Source organism: Cavenderia fasciculata (genome assembly GCF_000203815.1).
Source record: "Cavenderia fasciculata unplaced genomic scaffold Scf_ET2XIPL01COFD4-5, whole genome shotgun sequence".
Taxonomy (NCBI): domain Eukaryota; phylum Evosea; class Eumycetozoa; order Acytosteliales; family Cavenderiaceae; genus Cavenderia; species Cavenderia fasciculata.
The window spans coordinates 671,149-697,059 of NW_004457695.1; the positions used below are offsets into that span (position 1 = coordinate 671,149).

At 35.0% G+C, this 25,911-nt stretch overlaps 9 protein-coding genes across 9 annotated transcripts; 2 read left to right on the forward strand and 7 right to left on the reverse strand.

Moving 5' to 3' along the window:
• Positions 1-193: 193 nt before the first annotated feature.
• DFA_07848 (Non-receptor tyrosine kinase) lies at positions 194-8,010 on the reverse strand (the record flags this gene model as incomplete). The annotated part of the gene is made up of 6 exons (XM_004355290.1): positions 194-1,393; positions 1,604-3,751; positions 3,869-4,904; positions 4,940-4,962; positions 4,987-7,856; positions 7,953-8,010. 6 exons carry the CDS (start codon positions 8,008-8,010, stop codon positions 194-196), a joined length of 7,335 nt encoding a protein of 2,444 aa, XP_004355342.1.
• A 641-nt stretch (positions 8,011-8,651) lies between these two features.
• DFA_07849 (uncharacterized protein) lies at positions 8,652-10,885 on the forward strand (the record flags this gene model as incomplete). Its single annotated transcript, XM_004355291.1, has 2 exons — positions 8,652-8,724; positions 9,096-10,885. 2 exons carry the CDS (start codon positions 8,652-8,654, stop codon positions 10,883-10,885), a joined length of 1,863 nt encoding a protein of 620 aa, XP_004355343.1.
• Positions 10,886-10,987: 102 nt separating this feature from the next.
• ercc8 (WD40 repeat-containing protein) lies at positions 10,988-12,989 on the reverse strand (the record flags this gene model as incomplete). Its single annotated transcript, XM_004355292.1, has 3 exons — positions 10,988-12,353; positions 12,431-12,661; positions 12,874-12,989. The coding sequence occupies 3 exons, from the start codon at positions 12,987-12,989 to the stop codon at positions 10,988-10,990; spliced, it is 1,713 nt and encodes a 570-aa protein (XP_004355344.1).
• Positions 12,990-13,072: 83 nt separating this feature from the next.
• Positions 13,073-13,839, forward strand: DFA_07851 (uncharacterized protein; the record flags this gene model as incomplete). The annotated part of the gene is made up of 2 exons (XM_004355293.1): positions 13,073-13,573; positions 13,672-13,839. The coding sequence occupies 2 exons, from the start codon at positions 13,073-13,075 to the stop codon at positions 13,837-13,839; spliced, it is 669 nt and encodes a 222-aa protein (XP_004355345.1).
• Positions 13,840-13,923: 84 nt separating this feature from the next.
• Positions 13,924-14,354, reverse strand: DFA_07852 (uncharacterized protein; the record flags this gene model as incomplete). The annotated part of the gene is made up of 2 exons (XM_004355294.1): positions 13,924-14,138; positions 14,267-14,354. The coding sequence occupies 2 exons, from the start codon at positions 14,352-14,354 to the stop codon at positions 13,924-13,926; spliced, it is 303 nt and encodes a 100-aa protein (XP_004355346.1).
• A 601-nt stretch (positions 14,355-14,955) lies between these two features.
• DFA_07853 (uncharacterized protein) lies at positions 14,956-18,103 on the reverse strand (the record flags this gene model as incomplete). Its single annotated transcript, XM_004355295.1, has 5 exons — positions 14,956-15,084; positions 15,156-15,229; positions 15,610-16,317; positions 16,405-16,945; positions 17,039-18,103. The coding sequence occupies 5 exons, from the start codon at positions 18,101-18,103 to the stop codon at positions 14,956-14,958; spliced, it is 2,517 nt and encodes an 838-aa protein (XP_004355347.1).
• A 563-nt stretch (positions 18,104-18,666) lies between these two features.
• Positions 18,667-19,119, reverse strand: DFA_07854 (uncharacterized protein; the record flags this gene model as incomplete). The annotated part of the gene is made up of 1 exon (XM_004355296.1): positions 18,667-19,119. The coding sequence occupies one exon, from the start codon at positions 19,117-19,119 to the stop codon at positions 18,667-18,669; it is 453 nt and encodes a 150-aa protein (XP_004355348.1).
• A 94-nt stretch (positions 19,120-19,213) lies between these two features.
• Positions 19,214-19,606, reverse strand: DFA_07855 (uncharacterized protein; the record flags this gene model as incomplete). Its single annotated transcript, XM_004355297.1, has 2 exons — positions 19,214-19,397; positions 19,512-19,606. The coding sequence occupies 2 exons, from the start codon at positions 19,604-19,606 to the stop codon at positions 19,214-19,216; spliced, it is 279 nt and encodes a 92-aa protein (XP_004355349.1).
• A 137-nt stretch (positions 19,607-19,743) lies between these two features.
• On the reverse strand, positions 19,744-25,686 carry fimD (actin binding protein; the record flags this gene model as incomplete). Its single annotated transcript, XM_004355298.1, has 9 exons — positions 19,744-20,718; positions 20,791-21,036; positions 21,111-21,297; positions 21,385-23,576; positions 23,630-23,917; positions 23,994-24,273; positions 24,348-24,663; positions 24,730-24,976; positions 25,057-25,686. The coding sequence occupies 9 exons, from the start codon at positions 25,684-25,686 to the stop codon at positions 19,744-19,746; spliced, it is 5,361 nt and encodes a 1,786-aa protein (XP_004355350.1).
• Positions 25,687-25,911: the final 225 nt, after the last annotated feature.

A 25,911-nucleotide genomic window follows, 5' to 3' on the forward strand; every position in this document is an offset into this window, starting at 1 on the left:
ATTTATTTATTTATTTAAAAAAGTATATTACTTTTTGAGAGTTTAAAAAAAAGGGAGTTGTGGGAGGGTTGGGATGGGAATTTGATATTCAATATCATTTAGATATATGATGTTGTGTATTATTATTATTATGTGTGTTGTTGTTATGTATATGTTTTTTATAAATAATATTATTCACTTTTTTTTTTGACTATTATCTATAGATTGATTTTCCAAGTGAAGTTAACTTTTGAATCGTAAAATTGGAGATTTCTTTACAACCAGAGACGTTGATGAGACGAACAGAGGGACAATTGTCAATGACAGATTCAATGGCGGCATCGGTGATACGTGGGCAACGAGAGAGATCCATGTTTTCGAGGATGGGACAGTTCTTGGTGAATTGGACAAGACAAGCGTCCTCAATGTTGGAGCACCAAGAGATGTTGAGAGTCTTGAGCTTCTCGAGCACTAGATCCTGAGTGAGGTTTTCGTTGGTCAGTGAGATGTATCCACGGAGACGGAGGGTGTGGAGACGCTTGGACCAGGCACCAATGACACGACGGAGACCGTGTGGGGTAATGAGATTGGAGCAGTAGGAAAGATCGAGGTTGACGACCATTGGACAACCGACGGCGAGACGCTCAAGAGCAGCATCTGAAAGGAAACGACAGTATCCAAACTTTACAACTTCTAGGTATTGGCAGCCATAGCCTTGGGAAATGGCACCGAGTGCAGATACTCCCGTATCAGTGATAGCACACTCTTCCATACACAACACACGAAGCAATGGTAATCCCTGAGCAATCTTTACAAGACTGACATCCGACACCTTTTCACATTGTGACAGATCGAGGTGGATGAGTGAATGGCAGCGTGTGGCAACCTCGACAATCGAGCGATCACTCACCTGCGTACAGCTAAATAGTACAAGACGTGTAAGATTCTTTTGCTTGGCCAGTTCAATGATGGAGAGATCCGTGACATGCTTGCATTTTGTAAGGTCGACGTTTTTGAGTTGAGTGCAACGTTGGGCAATTGCAAGAACGGATTCGTCGGTAATGTCTTCACACCAAGCCAAACTGATTGTTTCGAGATGGGTGGCGTATGCGGTCAAGCCGAGGACAGTCGAGTCATTGACAAGTATGCAACGATTGAGATCAATGTGGGTGAGGTTCTTGAGACTGTTGAGTGCCATGGATGCAGCAGAGAGGGTGAGGTTGGTGCCGGTGCCCGTGGCAGTCGTGTTGGTGGTGGTGGTCGAGTTGGCGTCGTCGTCAATCGCCATGACGACATTGTCGTGGCTGTTGTGCATGTTGCCGCTGTGGTGAGAGTGGTGGTGTTGTTGGTGTAGCTGAGTGAGTTGGTGATCGATGGTGTCATCGTCAAATTGGAATGCGTTGGTCGAGATATTCTTGGACGAGCAAAAGTTGACGTGGTGCAGCAATACGCAGCTCGCCAGCAGCGTACGGATGCCATGGTCGGTGATGCTGTCACACATGACCAGGTCAAACTGCGTGAGCTGGCGACACTTGAGGGCGAGCCGGCGCAGAGACTGGTCAGTGATGCCCTTGCCCGACAACCGGATACACGAGAGCGATTTACTATTGTTACAGATATTTACAATGGAATGGTCGGTGATATGGCCGCACTCCAGGAGATCGAGGTTGGTAAGCGTGGGGATGTTGAACGACTGGAACGCTGCATCGGTGACTTGAGCGCACTTGCGCAACTCTAGACTCTGCAGACGACGGTTGTTTTGGTGCAACTCGTGTACAGAGCTGTCAGTCACCTTGATACATCCACTCAGGTCGACGTTGGTCAGGTTGTTACAACCTCTGAGGAACGAGAGAATAGCGTTGTTTCCCAACTGGAAGCAACCACGCAACACCAGTACCTCTAGTGATCGCTTGCATGCATTTCCAATCACTTGGAAGGACTCTGAAGTGATACCGGTGCAATGAGCCAACGACAACTTGGTCAACACGTTACAACTGCTGCCGACGAAACGGAGGAACGATCCATTGAGCAACTTGGCATTATCCAACTCGAGAGTGGTCATGATGGCTGGATTGACCAACTTGGTCAAGGTGTGGTCATCTAACTGTCCACAACGTGGTTGTCGGTTACCTCCCTTGACGGGTTCTTGGTTGATCAAAAACGTGATAATCTTTTGCAACAAATCTGCACGTAGATTGGCTTGGCAAATCGTCGACAATGTATCAACTTGTTGACAAATTCTCGAAATACAAAGTTGAACCAAAGTGGTTGGTGTTTGTGGTGGTGAAACATTTGGTCTTGGTTGTAATTGTTGTGATTGTTGTTGTAACTGTTGTTGTTGTGGTTGTTCGGCCGAATTAAAGGTGGGAGTGTTTTGTCTGACTCTTTTAAATGGACCACCAACATTATCATCAACATCCATTCTATCACCGTTTCTATCACCACCACTGCTTGGTGATCGTGGTGGAGATATTGGCTGAGACATTGTTGTTGTTGTTGTTGTTGTTGGTTGTACAGTTGTTAAATTAGTAATGGCGGGTGGTGTAGTAGTAATGGTTGGAATGGTATTAGTGGGAGTGGTGGATGTAATAGTAGGGGTAGTTGGAGCTGGAAGATTATAAATATTATTAAGATTGGTTCTACTGTAAACAATACTATTATACTTTTGGCTGTCATTGTCCACATCGATAATGATTGATTTATAATCCGCAATACTATTGTGGTAATTGTGGTATCCACCAGAAAACGAGTTCTTGTTGTTTTGTACAGATGGTGATAATGGAGAGGCAGGTGATGTTGGGGTGACTGGTAGTTTTTGTGGCGTACAACCTGGTGTCTGTGGTTGTTGTTTCTTTGGTGTGGTTGGCGATGGTGCCTTGACAACAATCATTCCATCAACACATGAAATATTTCCATTACCCTCGAAATTATTATTATTAAACAATTGTTGTTGTTGTTTTAATGGTGATCTGAAACCATTATTATTATTATTATTACTATTATTATTTGACGATACTAAATTTACATAATTTTCAATGATTGATCCAGAAAGATTAATTGCAATTGATTGTTGTGGTGGTAGTTGTTGTTGTGGAGATCCCATGATAAGTTGTTGTAGTTGTTGTTGTTGGTGTTGCTGTTGTTGTTGCAATTGTTGTAACTGTTGTTGTTGGTGTTCTTGTGCTTGACGTTTAAGACGGAATGGTGAATTCATGAGATACTGCATAGTATGTTCCAAATGTTTCTCGATCGAGTCCAAAGAAGCAACGACAAACTTTAAAATCTCTAATAACTTTTGTTGGATTCTCGAAGAGGACATGAGAGGTACGCTGTGGAACCCATCCTCGAGCAGACTGTGGTAGTTGATCATTGCCTTGGTGTCTTTGACCTTGAGCGTCAACTCTTGGCAGAGTGTTTCGACGCAGAGCGAGTAGATGAGGACTGTCATGTTTTGGTTCAAATAGGTTTGGACACTGGCCATCTTTGTACGGATGTTACGGTCGGTGGCCGACTGGCAGTACTGGAGCAACTTGATGAGTTGTGTACGCTCCTCTGTCGACATGGGCACCTTGTTGATCAACAACTTGGAAATATCTGTCAAAAGAGTACGCGAAAAGGCAATGGTCTCCTCTTCGAGTTGTGGCATCTTGTCAACGATACTTTCACGCCAAAACGAGGGCGTCCAGCTAATCAACGGCTTGCAAAGCAACAATACGGGGTTATAGTAGGTGGCATCGGCGCTAAAGTACGAGTCATAGTTGGTTTGACCGTCCTTGGAGATATTCATCTGGTTTCGCATCGTGTAGATGTTTGAACAGAGTTCAGTGATGGTTGTCAACATGTCGGGCGAGGCAGCCTTGAAACGATCCCACTCGAGCTTGGCACATACCTGACTCTCGGTAACCTTGGTCAAAAAGATAGACTCTGACGATTCTGAACTGACCAATGCCAACAATGTTCGTTTCCAAAGAACAAACTTTGATCTAAATGAAGTAGATATTCTTTCCATACCAACTACATTTGATAAATTGGGATTGGTAGTTGGTTGTGGTTGTTGTTGATGTTGTGGAGATTGTGGTTGTTGCTGTGGTTGCTGCTGTGGTTGTTGTGGAGATGGAGGTGGAGGAGGTGGAGGTTGTTGAGCTGCAATGGTACGATATTGAGCATACTGATTTCTCCAATTGTTTGAACTTAATCTTGATTGGTTGACTGGGGTAGTTGACAATGAACTCGATGCACTGTTATTGTTGGAGCTGCTTGCCGAGCTAGTGTGTGTTAGATCGACCAATGGGATAGCCTTTGAAACTACATTGGCAAGCAAGTTCAAGTTACCAGCACTATTACCGGCAAGCAGGTTCAAGTTACCAGCACTATTATTGGCACTAGATGGAGTGGTATTGGATGACGACAAAGATGGTGCAATAGTACCATTGACATGTAAATCTCTAAATGAACTAGATAACTTGTACTCTACAGTCTCATCAACCATCATCTTACTATCTCCACCATCATCAACTATAATAATCTCTGCAGTTGCAACTGATGATTGATCAGCTGATTGAACCATTTGTTGATCAGTTGATAAAGTTGGTTCTGATATTGTTTGAATTGGTTCTTGAGATGGTTGTTGTGATGATTGTTGCGATGGTTGAGATGGTTGTTGTTGTTTTTGTGGTGATTGTTGTTGTTGTTGTCTTTCTTTTAAAATATTATTAACCAATGGAGATTTACCATTGACACCTTGTTTAAATTTATCAAATAATAAATGTTGTGTATTCCATGATGGTTGATTGGAATGTTGAAGGATTTTAATCAACTGAGGAATATTGGTTTGTTCTCTAACTTGATTCAATGATTCATACCCATTGTTTAAATATTCATTTGGTAATGTTTTGTTTAATTCAACTGATGAAAATAATAATGGACTAAAAAAAAAATAAATGAAAAATAATTAATAAACATATAATATTTCTTTTTTCTTTTCTTTTCTATTTTTCTTTATCTTACCATTAATTGAATTAATTTAAAATTATCTAAAATTAAATCAAAGTTTACATTTCTTGAATTTCTATATAATTTCTTCAATTGATGAATGATGAGACCCTTTGAATTATAGATGCCTTTTGGATAGGTTGTTTTGTTTTGGAATTGTTCACCCAATTCTGCAAAATAGACACAAGACTCGTTTGTCAGTTTGTTGATGAATTTACTAGAGATGAGGATATCGGCGGTATCGGTCGACATGCCACGGTAGTCAAAGGCAAGGAGGATCTGATCGGCATCGTCGATGGCACGAGTAATGGTAAACTTGGTGACACTTCCACGTCGTGTGTCGTCTGATAGCAACGTGATTTCACGTCTGCCCAACAAAATACTGCTTGGAATCTTAATGTGGAAGCCACCGACAATAAAACCATAACATGCCAATGTCTCCTTTAGCTTTTCTCTTATATATATACGATCCAATTGATGATTCTTTCCAAGACCTTTAAATTGGAATGTTTTTCCCAACAATCCCTTTACATTTTCAACAAGTGGTAAATCCCAACTACTCTTTACATTGATTAAATTGACTCTACTTGAAATTGATGTAGTAGTTTGATTTGGTGTAGTAGTAGGATTGGTAGTTGTAGTTTGACCATTTTGTCCATTTTGAACAATACTACCTTCAACAACTGAAGTATAAATCCAAATTAAATATTCTAGTCGACGAGGATGAATGGGAACTGATTTCTCTGCTCTTTCATCATGAGTATGTAATTCCCAGAGGATGGAACGAACATCACTTTCTGCCATAAACTCTACCAATAACTCACAGATCGGTCCGTAAGAGATTCTGTAGTGTTGTGACGACCCAAGTCGGCCTTGGGGCAACAAAAAGCTTTGTGTGTCTGTTACAGTGGCGGCTGCAGTCTTGTTGTGGATGTACTGTGACATGCGATAGATACTTTCCATCTCTAATTCCTTTTCTTTGTTCCAATTCATACTATTGTAGAATGCTTCATCCAACTGATACCTTGAATCAATCTTTTGAATCACAATCCCTGATGATTGAGATAAATGACTCTTTAATTTACTTAATAAATAATAATTTGATTGTTCTGTTGATAATAATTGTTGTGGTTGAATTGGTTGTTGAACTTGTTGTTGTTGTTGCTGTGGTTGTACTGGTTCAGGAACAATTGGACGATGAGAAGCAAGGATTGGTTTTTTGTTGGAAGTGGATGGAATAAACGAGGTACGCAGGATCGTGTTCAAGAGGAAACTCTTTCCAATATTTGAAGGACCGACAATGACGATGGATTGCTTATTCTTGACCCACACCCATCCGTTGAGCATCTTGTTGAGCGTGGTGGCGCTCTGGCGACTGCTGTTGAATGGCGAGTTTATAATGTTGGACAAACTGCCGCTGCTGTGGTGGTTGAGGTTGATGGCCGAGAACTGCAGCGAGAACTGGGTCGACGACTGCGGTGAGAATTGAGTCGACGAGTGTGGCGATGGGGTGGGTGAGAAGCCGGGGTCGCGGGTGGGGATGGCCGACTCGGCGTTGACGAGGTTATTGATCGACATGCTCGTGTTGCTCATACTGCTAAAGTTGCTGCGCATACTGCTCAACACGCTGCTCTGGGGACTGTACAAATAGCTGGTCGTCGTGTTGTTGGTCGTCGTATCACCACCGTGACTTGTCGTGTCATCATTGTCATCGTCGTCATCATTGTCTGCGTCATCTGTATTGTTGACATAGGCACCATTGTTATTGTTGTTGCGGACAACTCTGACACTGTCGCTTTGGCTGTCGACAAAACTACTGCTGTCGTCCTTGCTAGCGTGTCCATTACTCATCTTGGTGTCTGTGTATAGGTGTGGATGGTGTGGAATGGTGGCTGTGGGTATTACACTAGTATACGTTCCCAAGCTACCCCCATTGTTGCTACCTCCACCATAACTTCCATTGCTATTATTATAAGTACCCTGGCTACCATTATAATTACCTTGACTTCCATTATTATAAGTACCTTGGCTACCATTGTAATTACCTTGGCTACCATTATAAGTACCTTGACTTCCATTGCTATTATTATAAGTACCTTGGCTACCATTGTAATTACCTTGGCTACCATTATAAGTACCTTGACTTCCATTGTTGTATGTACCTTGGCTACCATTGTAATTGCCTTGACTACCATTATAATTACCTTGACTACCTCCATTACTATTATTAAGTTGTTCATTGACAATGTTGTAGAAACTATTCATACTGGTGTTGGCACTGTTGGTGGTCGTGGTTGAACATGACGATGATGATAGTGACTGAAGATGTTTGGTGAGTGAAGGCAAAAACGATGGCAAAAACGAGTGTGACGCACTCTTGGTCTTGGCATCAGGGGGCTGTTGGATCGATGACATGGACAATGACTGTTGTTGCTGTGGTGTCAGATGATTCAAACCGCTGTGCTTGCCGTTGTTGTGTGTATTGGATCGTGCTCTATAAACGGTTGCCTTGTGTGACAATGGTACATCGTCGTCATCCATGTCACTGTTGCTAGCACTAATAACATTGGATGATGATGCCGATGAATATCCACTGCTACTAATCATACCAGTACTACTAACAGTACTGACATTGTCTTGGAACTGTTGTTGTTGTTGATGTTGCTGTTGCTGTTGTTGTTGTTGTGGAAAGAGTAGTTTACCGCTGCCAAATGTGTTGGTACCTCCACTTCCACTACTACTACTATTTGATTGATTGTTGTTCTGCCATTGTGGAAGTGATGGAGTCGAGAGTGACATTTGTCTCTCGATTCGCTCTTCCTCCAATATCAAATCATCAATCTCTTTAAATACTTCGTTTTGTAAATCATTTTCCTCATTTTTTGCTGCAATTTAACAAAAAAAAAAAAAGTTATTATAAGTACTTTGTATTGTATCACATGACCTCTTTTCCGTCCGTTGTTTAACCGGATACTACATACGTATATCTTGTAAGAATCTTCTTTTACCGGATGATTGTGACTTTAGATGTTCAGACATTTTTCATCCCCTCTCTCTCTGTTGTGTGTTTCGCGCGGCCTCGGATCTCGATTGGAGTGGTAGTGAGTGATGATGGTGGGTGCGGTGCGATGCGACTTCGAGAGGGTATGACTTGTAATTGATCTTTTGTCTCTTGTATTGATCTGTCTGTCTGTTTGTTGTTGGTTGTAGATAGTGTGTTTGTTGTTGTAATGAATGTTGTATTACTCTTTTTCTTTTTCTTGAATTCGGATTGAGTAGTACTCTTTGAATGATATATAAATAATAAATAAATAAAATATTAATATTGCTGTGTGAATATTAATTTAACCTTGTACTACACTTTTCTCTTCTCTTTTCTCTATAATGTATGTGTACACTAACTAACAAACTAACTGCTGCTTTAGGTATACCTTTGTTCTTAATATCAAATTTCTTCAGAGTGAGGGTAGGGTGGCAAAGTAAGTAAAAAAATTTATAAAGTCGAAGCTTCTCCCGAAAATTCAAACTGGTGTGCTGAATGAAAATCTTTGTACAGAGTGTTATAAAATCTTGGGTATGGTGTTTGATGGTCAATAATTATTATTTTTGTTATTATCTATTCTCTCTCTCTCTCTGTCTATTCTTTATAATATAATTAATACTCTACATAAATAAATAGTATGATGAGAGAGGACAAGGACAGGAGGAGGAGAGGTTGTTGTAAAACTTTGAAGGATAGAGTGCCACCAGCACGTTTGTTGTTGTTGGGGTTTTTCAATTTTAAAAAAAAGAGCTGGATGAAAAGTCATATGAGACTTCCTTTTGAAGCAACACGAATCCCCGAAAAAAATACCCTTCTCTCTCTCTCTCATTTTATGTGTATGTGATCAGTACTGACATCCTTCTTTTGATAATTCCAACAAACAGATACAAAAGAAGGAAGAATGTGAAAAAGAAAAAGAGATATCATACCAGCAAACATAAAACATCATCATTGATACATGTGACAGTCATAGAAATATTATTTTCCTTTTTTGTTCAAACCAAAGGAATGAAATTGTACAAGTATGCTTTCTTTTGATTATTCTTTTTTCTTTCTTGATTGATGAATTTTTACTCTGGAGAACCAGCAACTCAATCTTTACATGTATTATTAGTACACAATCAATCATGTGATAAATTCTATAATATTATATATAATATCATGTGTATCATTCAACTACCTCAAATCATTCAATTTCAAATATTAGATAATGTTATTGTAGAACTGTACAAAGAGTATTATCTAGCATTGAAAGAGCTTACTCTTGATAGTATTGGTGGTACAGAGGCAACGTTGATAGCATGTAAGAGATACCAAACACTAGCATTGGTATCAAAGACATGGTTTAGATTCATACATCCTCATCAAAAGATTGCTTACCTTTCTCGAAATTATCGGTTCATGGATGACCTAGTAAACTCTATTGATTGTGATATTGACGATGAAGAGGAAAAAGCCAATGACAATACAAATGCATTATATAGTCCAACTAATTTACATAATCACATTAGAAAGTTGACATTGGCAGTGACAATTGAAAGACAACAAACAAGATTCTTTTCAATATTGTCAGATATTGGTAGACACTTTCCAAGGATCAATTATCTAACACTAGATTATCAAAATGAAGAGGATCTACCAGACCATCAAGAAACCACCATTGAAATGATACATAATCATCGTCATCACACTGGTCGTGAACATGTCAAAGAGTTTCTAGGTAGTATTCCATCGGGTATACCGTTACATATCCATTTCTATGGTGACACTAGTGCAAATATACTGTCTCAATTGACGACACTAAACACCACCAACCATCATGATGGTAACATTTTGATTGATCGATTGACAATCAATTGTTATACTATTGATAAAGAGTTGGATCTACCGACACTGGTCGATCAGTTTGGTATTGGTAAACTGAGGTTTCAGTATGGTGATCGTGATGAACTCGATGGGTTGGGACCTTCCGACATCAATTATCCTCTCTTGACAGGTATCGAAGAGAATCTAATTGCAAGGGACCAATTTAGACACATACACACTTTGTCATTTAGAACACCTATTCCATGGTCATCTGCAAGACAATTATTCAATACTACAACAATCGAGAATTTAGAGTTGTCATTATCATTTTTTGAATTAGTTCCACCATCCTATATTCAACATTTCATTCAAAGTCTACAGGAAAACTGTCAAGATACTTTTGAAGCACTACAACAAAATACAACTGTCAAGAAACTCGTTCTACAATTTCATCCATTTATCTCTAGTGGATTAAGACATTTTGGTTGGTCAAATGTGTACATACGGTATAAAGAGGAATCGAATAATGCAATGTTAACTATTAGCAAATTGATTGGTGAAAATAGATCGATAGAGTCGCTGTCATTGGTTGGATTTCCAATATTCAATCAATTCTCAATTGAAAATATAATCATTCATCAAAAAATGACATCTCTATCGCTTTCACATATTCCAGAACCCAATTCAATCAATTTGCTAGAGAGAGCATTCAAATCGGTAAAAGAATCAACCAACAACGATCGAAAGAGTCAAATCAAACACCTCTATTTAAATTGCACACAATTTATGAAATCAGAGTGTCAAGAATGGTTATTCACCATCAAGAATCTAGTGTTTAGACAACCTCAAATCAAAAGTGTCGTTTTATATGTCGACGGAAAGGAAATGCCAGCCAAATGTGACCGTCCATCTCTGCCACGAGTCAGATACATTGATGCACGACACAAGACCAAACAAACAAAAAATGATAAAAGAAGTTATGTTCATCATTCAATCTCCATGTCTCATTCTTGGGAATCAAACTCTCTTAAAATAATTAGAAATCTTCCAAATCATTTCTTTTAAACACCTTACCTCAACGATGATGAACATAACTTATTAATTAGGAATAAAAAGGATTCAAATAATAATACTATTTGTTATTTGTTATTTGTTATTTTATTTTGTTTAATCATCATCTGACCAATCATCAACATCTGGTAATGTTAGATTTTCTTTTACTAAATTGGTTGATGAATCATTATCTAAATAATTAAATCTATTATTATTATTTTGATTATTATTTTGATTATTTGGTGAATGATAATCTTGATGATTATTATCGTCATCTTGTCGAGGTTGTTGATCAATATGATTATTTGATTGATCAATTTCTTGTTGATATTTTGATGTATCCCAAACCATGATTTGTTTATCGTTTGAACCAGAGAAGAGGAGTTCTTGGTTGGGATGGAATACACAACAAGTAACACGCTCAAAGTGACCTTTGAGATTACGAACTAGTGTACCTTCCTTGGCATCATATAGATTGATTGTTTTGCCGTTTGGATGGAACAGGTATTTAGAGTCGTAAGACAGTGCCATTTGATTAGACAGTTTGGAACCATTGATAGAGTTGGGAAAGTCGGTAAAGGTGTTCTTTCCAGTCGTCATATCCCACCGTCTAATCTTACTGTCGTTACCCGTACTGAGAAGTGCCTGTCCATTCTTGGTCCATACAATCGATGTTACATAGCCATTATGTGCAAACGGTGCATCTTTGGCAGCCATATTTGGTGAGTTTTGTGAAGACGCATCTGTAAATTTAGATGGTTGTTTAAAATATTTTCTAGATTGTGATTTCAGTGCTCCGTATGGTTGTAGTCCTCCTCCACTACTCACTCCACCTCCACCCCCACCTCCACCACCTCCTCCATTTCCAGAATTAGTTGTAAGTGAAGAAGTAGTCGTATTTTCATTGTGTTGGTCAAGTGCCATAAGACAATTATCTGATCGTCTTATATCCCATAGACGGATAGTCTTGTCAATTGATCCCGTTGCCAGGATATGTGGTGAGAATGGAGACCATTGTACACACAAAATACCCTCCTTGTGACCCGACAGACAGTGTGTAGACGATGCAGTCCTAATGTCGCACAACCGTCCCTTTTGCGACGACGTAACAGCAGCCAAGAGCAGAGTCGATGATGGGATCGCAGACATGGCCACAGCATTGACCGAACAGCCCAAATCAAAGCTTCTCGATATCTTTTCCTCATTGGTGTCCCAAACCTCTGCAAATCCATCGATCGACCCAGAAAAGAACATACCAGTGTCAAATGGATACCATTGTACACACGACATACCCTTTGCCAAATTATTGTCTCTTCTAGGATTTGTAATCTTTGTCAAACATGTTATATGATTCGTTGGTTGTTCAATTTTTGTTGGTTTCACTCCATCACCATTGGATTGTATAGGTGGTGGTGGTGGTGGAGGCAAAGATAATAAATCATAAATACATATAAATCCATCTGCACCTGCTGACATTAAACTAAAGTAAAGTAAATCAAAAAGTTAATATCAATAAATCTTCAGCTGATGATCATTCAACTTTTTGTATGTACATACTATCTATTTTCAGAAGCATCTATATCTAAATGATTGATTGAAGCATAGTGAGGAGATGTAATGAATGTTTTAGTTGATAGATCTAATCCTCTCATTCGAAGGTCTATCTCATCGCTTTCATTCTTGACGACATATGTTAATGATGATGATGAGGTTGATGTTGGCTCTCCTCCATCAGCAGATGTATTCAACAGATGATTACTACTCTTTTTTACTTTTGACCCAAACTCTCTTAATAATAAAAAATTGTTTATCTGTCTATTATATGACATATCATTATATGTATCTCTTTGAAATTAATTAAGTATGTTCACAATGAATAAAGTAAAGTCAAGCTGAGCCCTTGTGGGTGCTACTCGGAATTCAAAAAGATATCTTTTTTTAATTTAAAAAATGACGCTTTACAAAGAGTAGTTCAAACTTTGTACTTTGAAGTCACATACTTTCTATTTATATTTATATCTTTATTTGTATTTATAGAAATAGAGAGGAATGAGTACACAACAATTAGATAAATATGTTGTACCTTTTGGATTGGTGTGTGCATCATCGGTAGCATTTTACTATTGTTGGTTCAAGAGACAATCAGAGGACACAAAGAATGTTTCGGACAATAGATACGTACAGTCAATCAAGTATTGTATGGATCAAGCAAATATAGATTCAAGAATTAGAGAAATACTACTTGAAGGATGTAAACAAGAACTTCCCTTTGATGATGAAAGAGAACAAGAACGTCAGAAACATATTGAAATCATCATTGTACATGATACCAAAGTATCATTGGATTTGGTAGATCAAGTTGGTCTATACTTGTATAATAAGAGTGTAACAATCAAGAAATTACTCGCACTTAAACATAAACAACAAGCTGCTCTACAAAAGACGTCTTTTGGTGGGGAAGCCGAGTTAAAGATTTATAGTATCATGTCTGATGATTTCATTCACCATGATCCACACAAAACATCCAATGGTCTAGTCAAGTTGATTGTGACAATCGACTCTTGTTACCCCAATTCATCATTTAAACTGTTACAACTAAATGCCAAAGCATCTCAATTGTTGTCTTGTAGTCATCCCCTCATCAACTTGTATGACCATCAAATCTCTGATGACGCTTCACAAGACAATTTACCTTTGACTGTATGTATACTATAAATCATAATCATACTATACTATTATTCCATTTATTTATACTAACAACAACAACAACAACAATAACACCATTCTGACTATAACAGAAACAAAGTATAGAGATGGTACTTGGATTATCTGGATTCCAAGACGCCAAAACAGAACAATTTATAAATGGACATAACCTCACTTTGATTACTTCAGTTTCACCTAGTTGGCCAATTGGTCAATCTGATCCAATCAATCCAAATAATCAAAATACAACTAAAAGTTAATCATTTATAATAACTCGTTGATTTGTTTATTAATTAATTTATTATTCTTTTAATATTTACATATCTCTATCTATCTCTATCTCTTTATAGAGAACCTTTCTTTGTAAAAGCTTTGATAACATATTTGGCATAGGAAGGATTATTTGTTAACCAACGACCACTCAAATAGCTACAACTGAGGATAGCTCTATAGTTGTTGTCACGAATATAATTCATTGCGCCCGATGCCAAGATCTCTGCTATGCCTTTACCTCTTTGACTTGTTGGAACAAATGTATGATGCATATCAAATTCATTATCTATTCTATGATAGTCTAAATGTGCAACATCTTTGTGTATATGTGTAGTAAATCAATCAGAATGAGTACTCATATATCTATCTTTTCTTTTGTTCAAGACAGCTGATGATCGATTGATTGATATCTACCTCCATTTTCAAAGTTCATAGAGAATTGACTCGAACTGGGATGATGATTAACTGGTGGTGTAGTTGATTTATTACTTTGTTCTGACATTACTTTGTTATCAGTGAATAATATAATATATTATAATATATATAATATTTTTTCTTATACAAAATTTAATAGTTTTAACTTGCCTCCTTTTATCTTTGTTCATTTTTTTTTTTATATTATTAATTTAGCGTAGTACGAAGAAGAATCCTCAATCAATCTCAGAAGAATTACATCAAATAGCTCAGAAGAATGCAATTCGAGTCATAATTAATATTCTTACATGTAAGATTCATTAAAGTGGAGTAATAAGAGTTATTACTTCGTGGCATTAAGTGATGATTTTGGATACAATCAAGGTATGTGATGTCGTTATATTTCATTAAACAGAGAGAATATCAAAGAATGATCGTGAGCGTTTGCACGGCAGGTTTTAACGATCAATACAATGCCAATAAGCAATCGTTGCGATTTCAGTAGACAAGGCTTGCACAAGGAATAAATATCTTCATGACTTGTTGATGGAAAGTGACAATAATCCATTATCGATTCATGTATGTCCATATAGAGTTGGTTATGACTCTCTACTAATTAACTCCATCTACTCTAAAGAGATCACCCTCCCAACCAAAACACAATCAATATTCAACTAATAACCAATATGTTAATAATCAATATCATCATCAACCAAACAATAATCAACAGCCTTATCAGTTTCGTCTTTGACCGTTAATTGGTAACCAGTTACATCAACAACAGTGAAACTACAATCGCCATGAGCTTTTAAACACCACTCGAAAGAATGATCAAGAGGTTTCGATGAGCATCGATTATGTTGTCGATGTCATTATCATGATTATTAACTATTGTTTCATATAATGTCATGACAACAGTAAATAATGATAATGGCATTGACAACAACCTCTCTACTCTACCAACTACATTATTATATAGTATGTATACATAATAATTATGAAAATTGTGATTGATGATTTATACACATTAGGAGTTCCATTTACTCCCCTTTATTATTTCTTTCCTATCCCTATTTTTTATAAAAGCATAGCATGATCCTTTACAAACATTTAATTAAATTAGGTATAATTACAAAAATACTCCTTATGTACACTAATAGAAAGAGTGGAGAAGAACATCCAGAGAGTCAACAGTATCAACTATCTATAATGAAATCCTTTTTAACTTATGTAAAAAATAATAAATAAATAATTATTATTTAATTTAATTATAATATTTTATTTATTGAATTATTTAAATGTTGACAATAGTTTGGTGAGGAATTGATTATTGTGGGTCATACCATTAGCTATGTTTTTGATATTAGTCGATAATAGTCCGACGAGGGTTGGGTCAGATACATTTGTAGTGATGGCTCTATTATCAATTTTATTATAATTGAAATAAATTAATCGAAGGATACCTGAATGTTCAAACGAGTATCTGTAATATTTTATCAAGGGTGAAAGAGAAACTCCCATGTCGATGAGGAGTAGAAAGAGGTCTGGATCCAAACGTTTTGAATATGGTCTTTGGGACAGAGGAACAGCATCAATGATACCATTCTCAAAGAGTAATCTAGTGGTTTCGATAACCGACTTGTTACCAAGGTCAAGTGATGTTGGTTGTATTTGGAGCTTTGGGATGGACCGATGGTGCCCATTCTCGACAATCCATTTAATAGTTGACAAATATCCCAACCTAGCCATCTCTTTAAAATCAAAATTAAATGTTTTTCCTGAAAAGTAAGAGGATGAGGAGGGATCCATGTCTTGAACGTGTGAAAATAGCCAAATGAGGTTATGTTGTTTTGGTTTGATTGCTAATGAAATCATTTGAACAGTCACTGTTAAATTACTTTGAAATCTATCCCATAGATATTGAAGTACCGATACACCACGATTGACCGCTGCTGATTTAAATACATTTTGAATCTTGTTGATTTGTAAAATGGAAGTTTCTCCAAATCGTTGGTACATAAAGTCGAGTATCTTTAGACAAGTATCGTCATCTACATGCGTATACTCTACCAAATTGGATAATGGAATGCATTGTCCTTGAATTAGCGGGAATAGGTATTTTGCCAAATCCAACCTACCCATACGTATTGCCCTCTCAAAGAGATTATCGTAGTTTGGTTTATCCATTCTAGCCAACAAGAATTGAATTGTTTCAAGTGATGGTTTTTGATCATCGATCTTGATTTCTATCGAGTTTTTGAGGAAATGTGGATAGTCTCGATCGATCATTTCAATAGACTCTTGCAAGTTCATGGGAATTGCATTTGAAAACAACAAGTATTCTACTGATGATTCATCACCTTCTTCTTTCTTGATTCGATATACGTATTCGAGTATATCATTGTTTCTAAACTTGAAATTTTTTAGGCCTTTTGGTAAACCAATCTTAAGTCTAGCCTTGATAATCTCGAATATCTCTTTTCTATCTTGTTGCAATGATCTTCTGGCAATATCCTCTATGTCAAATGGATTTCTAAATATTGAATTAGCAGCCAAAAGTACTTTGCATAAATCGGTACGATTATGATCAATTGTGTAGTAAATAGTATTATTTGAGAATCCTTGGTTTTTATTTCCCAATAAATAGATTACCATTTCTATATTTCCATTTTCAATTGCCTATATTAATTAAATAAAAAAAAAAAAAAAGGAGGTTAATATCTTTTTTTATCAAATGATTATACTATATATATATATAGATATAATACATACCATTTGAATAGTAGTTTGAGTACAAAATGATACATATTCAGGTACGAGGAACTTTACAATATGAAGGTGACCTTTGCCTACTGCTTTATCCAATACTTTAATCATGATATTTTTAAATATGTTTGTATTTGTTTCTATTAAATTCTTGAGCGCTACCAAGTTACCAGTTGAAGCAGCTTCGCACATTAGTTCTTGAAAATTAAATAAATCATTATGAGCACTATAATGATGATTTTTTTGAATCGTTTTAAAAAGGTCATTGTCTCCTAGTTGCACTGCATTGATAATTAATCTTGACAAAAGTGTCTCTAACCGTTTGTTTTTGGCAAGATTTAAAGAGATGTATTTATACACTCTTGATCGTAGATCTGATGATTGTATTGTAATAGAGGTCGGCCAAATCTCTGCCAAATTTGAAAACGTTTCAAATGGTAGATAATCAATGATTTCATCACGATTGTTTAGTTGTTTCTCTACTTGAATACCATATTTAATGGGTTTAAACAAACTAGACATATCTATAGAATCATTGACGACTTTATATTCTTCTTCTTTTGATTGCTCCATTGCCCACTTGAAGATTTTAGTTTGATTATAGTATACAGCGTACCAAATGATAGAGTACGGTATTTCGGGCAAGTGTCTAGACAACCTCTTCCAAATCTCTTGAATATAATCAAAGTGACCGTCTCTGACTATGAAATTGATGATGGTCATATAATGAGGCGTGTAAGGTATATCATCTCCTTGTTTTGTCCAACGATACTTTGGATAGACGACTTGTTCTTGATAGGCAATAATCTTTTTAATTTGATCAACGTAACCATGTCTTGACAACTGATCGATATTATCTTTTAGTTCGTTCCATCTATACACTTTTAAAGGTCCATTCTTATCTTTTTCACTTGTTCTTTTAAAAGTCACTCGATCAATGTAGTTGTTGTGAGTCTTCTTGTTGTGTATGTTGCATACTTCTTTCAAGTGATAAAATATACATCTTTGTATAATCACATTTTTGAACAATCTTGGAAATAACTCTTGTTGATGATTATTATTATTATTCATTGTTTCTATCAATAAATTTTAAAAAAACCATCGCTCTCATATGTGAGTTCTCTTTATAATATGATAATAAATAGAGATAATTTTTGTCTTATTTCTTCATTAAATGAGACCAACAACATTATTAAATATTATGAAAACATAAATATTATAATAATAGTGATGGTTTATACACATTAGGAGTTCCATTTACTCCCTTTATTTCTTTCCTATCTTTAATATTTTTTATATTAGCCTATTATAAATTAGTAAAAATTCTTTAATTTATTTGATTATTATTTTTGTATTAATTTCAACCAAGTGTCAGGAAGAGGGTGCTCCTTTGGTAAATATAAATACTTTCCATATATCCAATTTACTATATATATTTAATGACCAACTGGGACAATTTAAACAGCTGTTATATGAATGAATCAATGAATGGTCAGCTAACTTACACCACCTGTACCCGATATGCTGTTCAATCAACATTATTATCAACATGTTATTGAGGGGGAGTCGTAGTAGTGATGGTGGCGGTGGTGGTGGAAGGATTTATAATTTCATATTGGTACGCTTGCCAAGATTTATAAATCGTGATCTGGGTTATGTGAAATGAGTGTTTCTCTGTCTTGTTGTTGTTGTAGTTGTTGTAATGGTTGTTCTTGTTGTTCTAGTTTTTGTTGTTGTTTGAATAGGTTTTTCTTTTTATCTTTAAAGTAAAAATCGGCAGCCATTATAAGTACATATGCAAAAGAGATGACTGCATAAACGAATCCATCCTTTGGACCCCATTCTACCAAAGCATAATCGTCACGTGAAGCACTATTTGTGCCTCTTTTGAGTCCAGAAAAGCTTGTGCAAATGGTTGAAGCTCTGATACCAGCATCATCATCATTATCAGTGTCAAGACACAAAGTCTTGTTGATCGTGAAAAGATTGAGCCAAGTAGCTGCCGTAGAAATAAGTAAAAGAAACAAAGTTACATAACGAGACCACAGTGAAATCTTTCTTAATCGTTGATAGGATCCATGTTTCATTTTCTTAGCCATAATCTTGCTAGTTATAATACCAAAACTTACAAGTATCTTTCAGAATCGATATTAATATTTATAATATTCAATCTCTCTCTCCCTATGCGTGACATACCACTAAAAAAGAGAAAGCTACGAGGTTATAGGACACACGGACCTTGTCTGTAACTGCTGAGCCAACTGGTTGCGTTTCTTGAATCTCTATGCCTAAAATAGCATTTTCATCAGTTTGACCCAAAGTGGTTGTAACACAATCGATAAATCTACATTCTTGATAGTAATGCCTAATGCATCAAGTTGAGAGAGAGAGACATGCAGGTGAGTGATCATTTGTAAAAAGGATAATATACATTAGTTAATGTTTAATATTTCATTCATTCAATTGTCATCAACCATACCATGGCGAGATAAGCGTTAAAACCAAGAACATTGATACGGAGGCAAGGAATAAAAAGTAAACTTTCTCAGTAAAACTACATATTCTGTCTTTCATTGTCTGATCTGTGACCCTAAATTATAAATAGATAAATAGAGATTAGATGCAGTGATCAAAAAAGATCCTTCCAAAGACCATCTCGAAAATTTTCGGACCAATATATGTTAGATTTAATTATTTATTAATTGTTTGTTTTAAGGTTTTTGATTTAAAGTTAAAGACATTAGATCCAAGATGAATAACATGATCATGTTACTTTTAGCTTGAACAATGTCCTCCCAGAAAATGATGGCGGTTGAACCGAGTCGTCGAGCCATGCTAATGACATACTTGGCATTTGATTTGCGTGACTCTTCCGTGTCGACTTGACTTTTAGGTTCGACCAACTTGTAGTCAATACTGCCTGCGTGTATAGACTCGAGGAGATCGAGTAAAAAGAGACCGTCACGTAGACCTGAATCGCTAAACCCTTTGATTGTAATGTTGCTGGCCTTGTCGTTGGTTTTGGCTACTTGTTGTACACGGGCATTTGCCCATTGCACCAAATCACCTTCTGTAATCTCCTTGCCATCCTTGCCTTTAAGACTAACCTTTTTCATACAGCTGTATCGCATCATCTGCCACACAAACGACAACAAGTATTTCTTGTGACAATCGACAAAGTCTTTGCCGGCAATACCAACCAATGAAAACTTTAAATCTTTACCTAGTTTGACGCAATAGTTGCAGTTTTCCGTCATTGAGAATGTGTTGGATGGCGTCATATTCACTTTTTTCCAATTGACAATACCCGTCGATATTTGATCCAATGCTCGAAGTAACAACAGTCCGTCTTTAAAATCATCCAAACTGGATGCCGAGATATCGACTGTCTTGAGCCATATCTTGGCTGCCTTTTCCTCGCTACTCGGTGTATGGTTGGGTAATTCGGGTGACAGTACCAACATTTCCTCCGTTAGTTGAATTCCCGATTTCAAGTCAAACAACTGAGCCATTAAAAAGATTGCTTTGTGTTCATCCGACTCACTCTGCAAATCCAATAATGTCACAATTCTAGGACACCCCAATACATTCTTTATATAATCTATAATCTCCTCAATTGAACTATTCAATGTAATTCCACAATCCGGATATAATTGTTTCATTATTGAATTCCATACTTTTAATTCCTAAAGTAAAATAAATAAAAATTAATATTAAATTATATTATTTCTTTGTTTTTTTTTTTCTTTCTTTCTTACATTTAATTTTGTAAAATCTTGTTTAATAATATTTTGATCCTTTTTTAAGAAATGATTAAACCATCTTTTAATATAGATTGATGGGTCCAAACGAACAAAATTATCCCAACTTTCCTTTTCCTTTTCATTTTGTTTTAATGGGTTATTTTTCCACAAGAATGCCAATTCTGGATGTTTTTCTAAATTGATTGTATGTAATATACCAACATACAACACTTCAAATAATAATTTAAATAATGCTACATCCTATAAAATAAAAAATGGAAAAATAAAAATTAACATATAATATAATTGAATATTTATATTTTTTGTCTCCATACATTATACATAATATCATCAACTTGGAAATTAGTATATCCACCAAATAATTTCAAAGTACTAATGATTAAAGTTAAATTGTCCTTGTTATTTTCAATTGATTGATTATTATTATTATTACTACTATCATCTGTAACTAGTAATGCTCTAGTATCAATACAATCATTGATATAATAATTTAATACATTACTTGATTGATTATTATTTTTAAATAAATTGAATAAAAGATTAATATAATTGGATATATTTGTTTTCTTTTTCTTTTTTTGTACATACCAAAATATTTTACCAGTTAATAATTTGTTAATAGTACAATATTTACAAGTAATGGATAAAGATGAATCTGGTAATATTTGTAATACATGTTTAACCATTTCCAATTCTCTACCATTTAATGATCCTTCTATACATGTGTGTTGCTGATTGCTACTGTTCTCTCTAGGAGTATTATTACGAGAACACTCTGCAATTGCAATTTCCTTTTCTCTTTCAATCTCATCAATCTTTAATTTATGAATTTCTAATAATCTTGATTTCTCTTGTTCTTGATTAGCCAATTGATTAGCAAGACTATCCAACTGTAATTTCAATTTTGCATTTTCATCTTTTAATCTTTGATTTTCTTCTTGCAACAATGTATTCTCTTGTTTTAATCTTGTATTTTCATCAAATGTATCATCAAATTGTTGTTTTAATCTTGTTATTTCATCTTTTGATCTTTCAATTTGTTCTACCAATTGAGAGGATTGTTGGTTTGATTTGGCCAATTGTTCTATTTCATCTACCAATTTTTGATTTTCCTCTGTCAATTTTGTATTCTCTTGTTTTAGTCTTGTATTTTCATCATCAAATTGTTGTTTTAATTTGATCATTTCATCTTTTGATCTTTCAATTTGTTCATTTGATAGAGTCAATTGTTGATTTGATTTTGAAATTTCATCTACCAATCTTGCGTTATCTTGTTTTAATCTTGTATTTTCATCAGATGAATCACCAATTTGTTGCTTTAATCTTGTAATTTCATCTGTTGAACTTCCATTTGATAGAGACAATTGTTGATTTAATTTGATTATTTCTTCTGACAATCTATGATTTTCATCCTTTAATCTTGCATTTTTATCATTTAATCTTCTATTTTCATTATTTGATTGATTTAATTGTTCAGTCAATTGAGAATTTTGGTCATTTGATTTGGTTAATTCATCTACCAATCTTGTATTTTCTTGTTTTAATCTTGTGATTTCATCTGTAGATCTTTCAACTTGTTCAACCAATTGAGAAGTATGTTGATTTGATTTGGTCAATTGTTCATTTAATCTTGCATTTTCACCGTTTGATTTGTCTACTTGAACTTTTAATCGAATGATTTCTTCATTTGGTTTGGTAGATTCATTGATTAAATTGGAAACTTGTTGGTTTGATTGATCGACTTGATCTTTTAATCTTGACATTTCATCATTTGATTTGATAGCATCATCTTTTAATCTTGTAATTTCACCGTTTGATTTGGCAATCTCTTCCATTAATCTTGCAATCTCGTCTTTGAGGATAGTGTGTTGGTCTTTGTCTAGAGTGGATTGATCCAACAGTCTTGTCAATTCACCATTTGATTTGACAGCATCTTCTTTGAGTCTTGTCAATTCATCGTTTGATTTGACTGCATCCTCTTTGAGTCTTGTATTTTCATCTTTTATCAAATTAATTTCATCCAATTGACCTCCGAGTTGTAAGTCTTTGTTGGCACAAGACTGGCATGATTGATTGGTCAATCGATCCAATTCAATTTTCAAATGTCTGATTTCCAGTGAACTACTATCCAACTGTGCAGTCTTGTCTATACAAGATTGGCAAGACTGTCCTTTGAGACGATCCATCTCTTCGATAAACCCACGTTCCTTTTCATCCAAGTTGACAATCAACCGAGATATCTCTAATTGTTTGTCATTGCAAATGACACATTCTTGAATTTGAATCTCATCAATTTCCAATCTATGCTTATTCATCAATTCCTTGATACTACTTTGATGATCTGATTTGGTATCTTGTAATTGTTGGAGTGCTAGTTTTCTTTCCTCCTCACATGTCTGTAACGACAATTTCAACTCTTCCAATTCTTTGGCATGACTTGTTGCAAATTGATCCATTTTCGATACCAATGATTGATAGTCAATGTCTCTAGCCGACAATAATCCATGTAATCGACTAGTCTCTCCTTTTTCCCTATCGTGTTGACCAATCAACTCTTCTAATTCCTTTTTGACTTTTAGAGAATACTCTTTTTCAATTTGTAATTCGTCCTCTAATTTTTTAGCTGCCTCCAAATTCAATGTTAAATTGTGTATGCTAAACTCTTTTTCTTTTAGTCTTGATTCTAATATCTCCATATTCTTATTATTTTCCAATTCCAATTTTCTATATTCACTTAATAATGTTGTATATCTATCTTGTACTTCTTTTATCATATTCATCTAAAATAAATAATATATATTAGTTTTTTCTTCATTTCTTTTTCTTTGTTTACTTGTCTTACAATTTGAGGATTTTTCTCTGGTTCAGAATATTGATCTTGTAATTGTTGAATTGAATTTTTTAAAAGGTCAACATTCTCCTCTGATTGTAATAATTTGGTCTCTAGATCTTGTATTCTATTCAGTCCATCCAATTCCAATTTTGCATTGATTTTGTTGTTTGTTGCCAACTTTTCATTCAACTCTACAATATCCTCTTGCAGCTCTGATATGGACAATATATTCCTGTTAAATCTTTCACTTATATCCTTGTTTTTATTACTTGAATATAATGCAATCAACTAAATTAAAATAATTTTTTAAGATTAATAAATGAAACAAATCAACTAAACATATATATATATTAGAATTTCATACCAATAAAATAGAACTACGTTTTAAATTTTGACTTGAAATATCATTTTCAAGATCTTCTTGTTCTTTTAATTGTGATGTCATTGAATCATCACTATCACTACTATCACTATGAATATGATCTAATAAATCATCTTCTCCATCCTCAAGATGAATATCATCTTTGTTGTAAATGGTGTATCTTCGACCTGATGATTCTCTAGCTTGTATTCTATCCTTTTCCTCTTGATCTATAGTTTTTAATAATTCCATTAATTGTGTTACAATTGGTAATGATGATTCTCTACAATTAAATAAAAGAATTTTAATATTAATATTTGTTACACTCTCAATCTATTTTTTGTTCTTCTTTCATACTCTAAACTTAATTGATCAATAATCTCTTTTGATTTGTTTAGGATTGCCAATTCTTGGTCTCTGTCAAATTGATCGGCTGTCAGTGTGGAAGTAGTGGTGAGGATAGTACCAAGAGTCTCTTCAAAATGATCTTTAATTAAATTAAACTCTTCAATGATTGACCTTCGAGTTGCCATATCCTTTGCAATCGATACCAATGAATTATTTTTCGTTAAAATGTGATGATATTTCTCTTTTAATAATTCCATATCTTTAATTCTCTCCATACTATTCTCATACTCGTTTGATAGTATTTCCAATTTATTTACAGTTGTTTCTAGACATGGAATAGAATAGAATATTAATATAAAATATTAATATATGTATTTATATTTATAATTACCATGTTCACATTTTAATCTAATAAAAGATTTCTCTTTTTGAATATCTTTTGATTTTAATTCTTCGATTTCATGATTGAGTAGATCTAGGTCACCTTGGTCTATTTGACCACTACCATGTTTCTTTTTAGATTTTGATGATTGTGTTTTTAATTTACCAAGCATCGATAATGAATCTGCCACCTTTTCTTCCAACATATCATTTAATAATGTTGCTTCTTTTAAATTTACATTTAATGTATCGTTTTGCTTAAACAAAATTTTAAATAAAGGATTAAGAGGATTAATAACCAATTATATATAATATAGAGTTATGGATTATAACATACAGATTTTAAGAAATCCATATGAGATAATTGTTCAGAAAAAGATCTTTCTAAATCTGATAGTTGATAAACTTGAGTTTCAAGATCACTATTCTTTTCAAGTAACATTTTACCAATCTCTGCAGCCAATTGAACATCCTTTTCCTTTTCTTCTAGTAGTCTTGACACCTCTTCTAATTGACTGTGTAGAAATGCAACAGAGCCAGGCGACCCTATAGCCATTGAATTGGAACGAGCTCTACCTTTTGAACCCGATTGGTTGGGTGATCCCATCCATCCAAGATGTTGTATCTTTTCTCTTAACTTTTCCATTTCAAATGGTGGTGTTTTAGTCAGTCTTGAAGAATATGGTGATTCTGGTGGTGAGAATAATCCACCTCCTCCACCTCTAATTGGACTTCCTATACTATCACCACTGGGTGTTCTAATGACTTGACGATGTTTACTAATACTAAATGGTGACATTGTCATTGTCGTCGAGTCTGGGTTTATCACAGATGGTGAGAATGGGGATAGGTTGCCCGATGTAGTAGTAGCTGGTGCCGACATGGAGTGGAATGCACCTGTATTCGTCCCACTCCCACCTCCACTACTATTATTACTTGGAGTGGTTGTATTACTCCCTGAACTCATTCCTCTCTACTCTACTCTATATATATATACTAATTATATTTGATTTACCGTATGTACTGTATGTTTGATTTGGATTTAAATCCCTAGCTATATATATATAATAATTAAACCAAACCAATTTCTATTATTATTAAATATAATATTAAATATTCTGTCTTTTTTTTGTGGATTGTGGATGGTGGATTGGGTTGGTTTGGTTGGTAGGTTAGTTAATTTTGATTGATG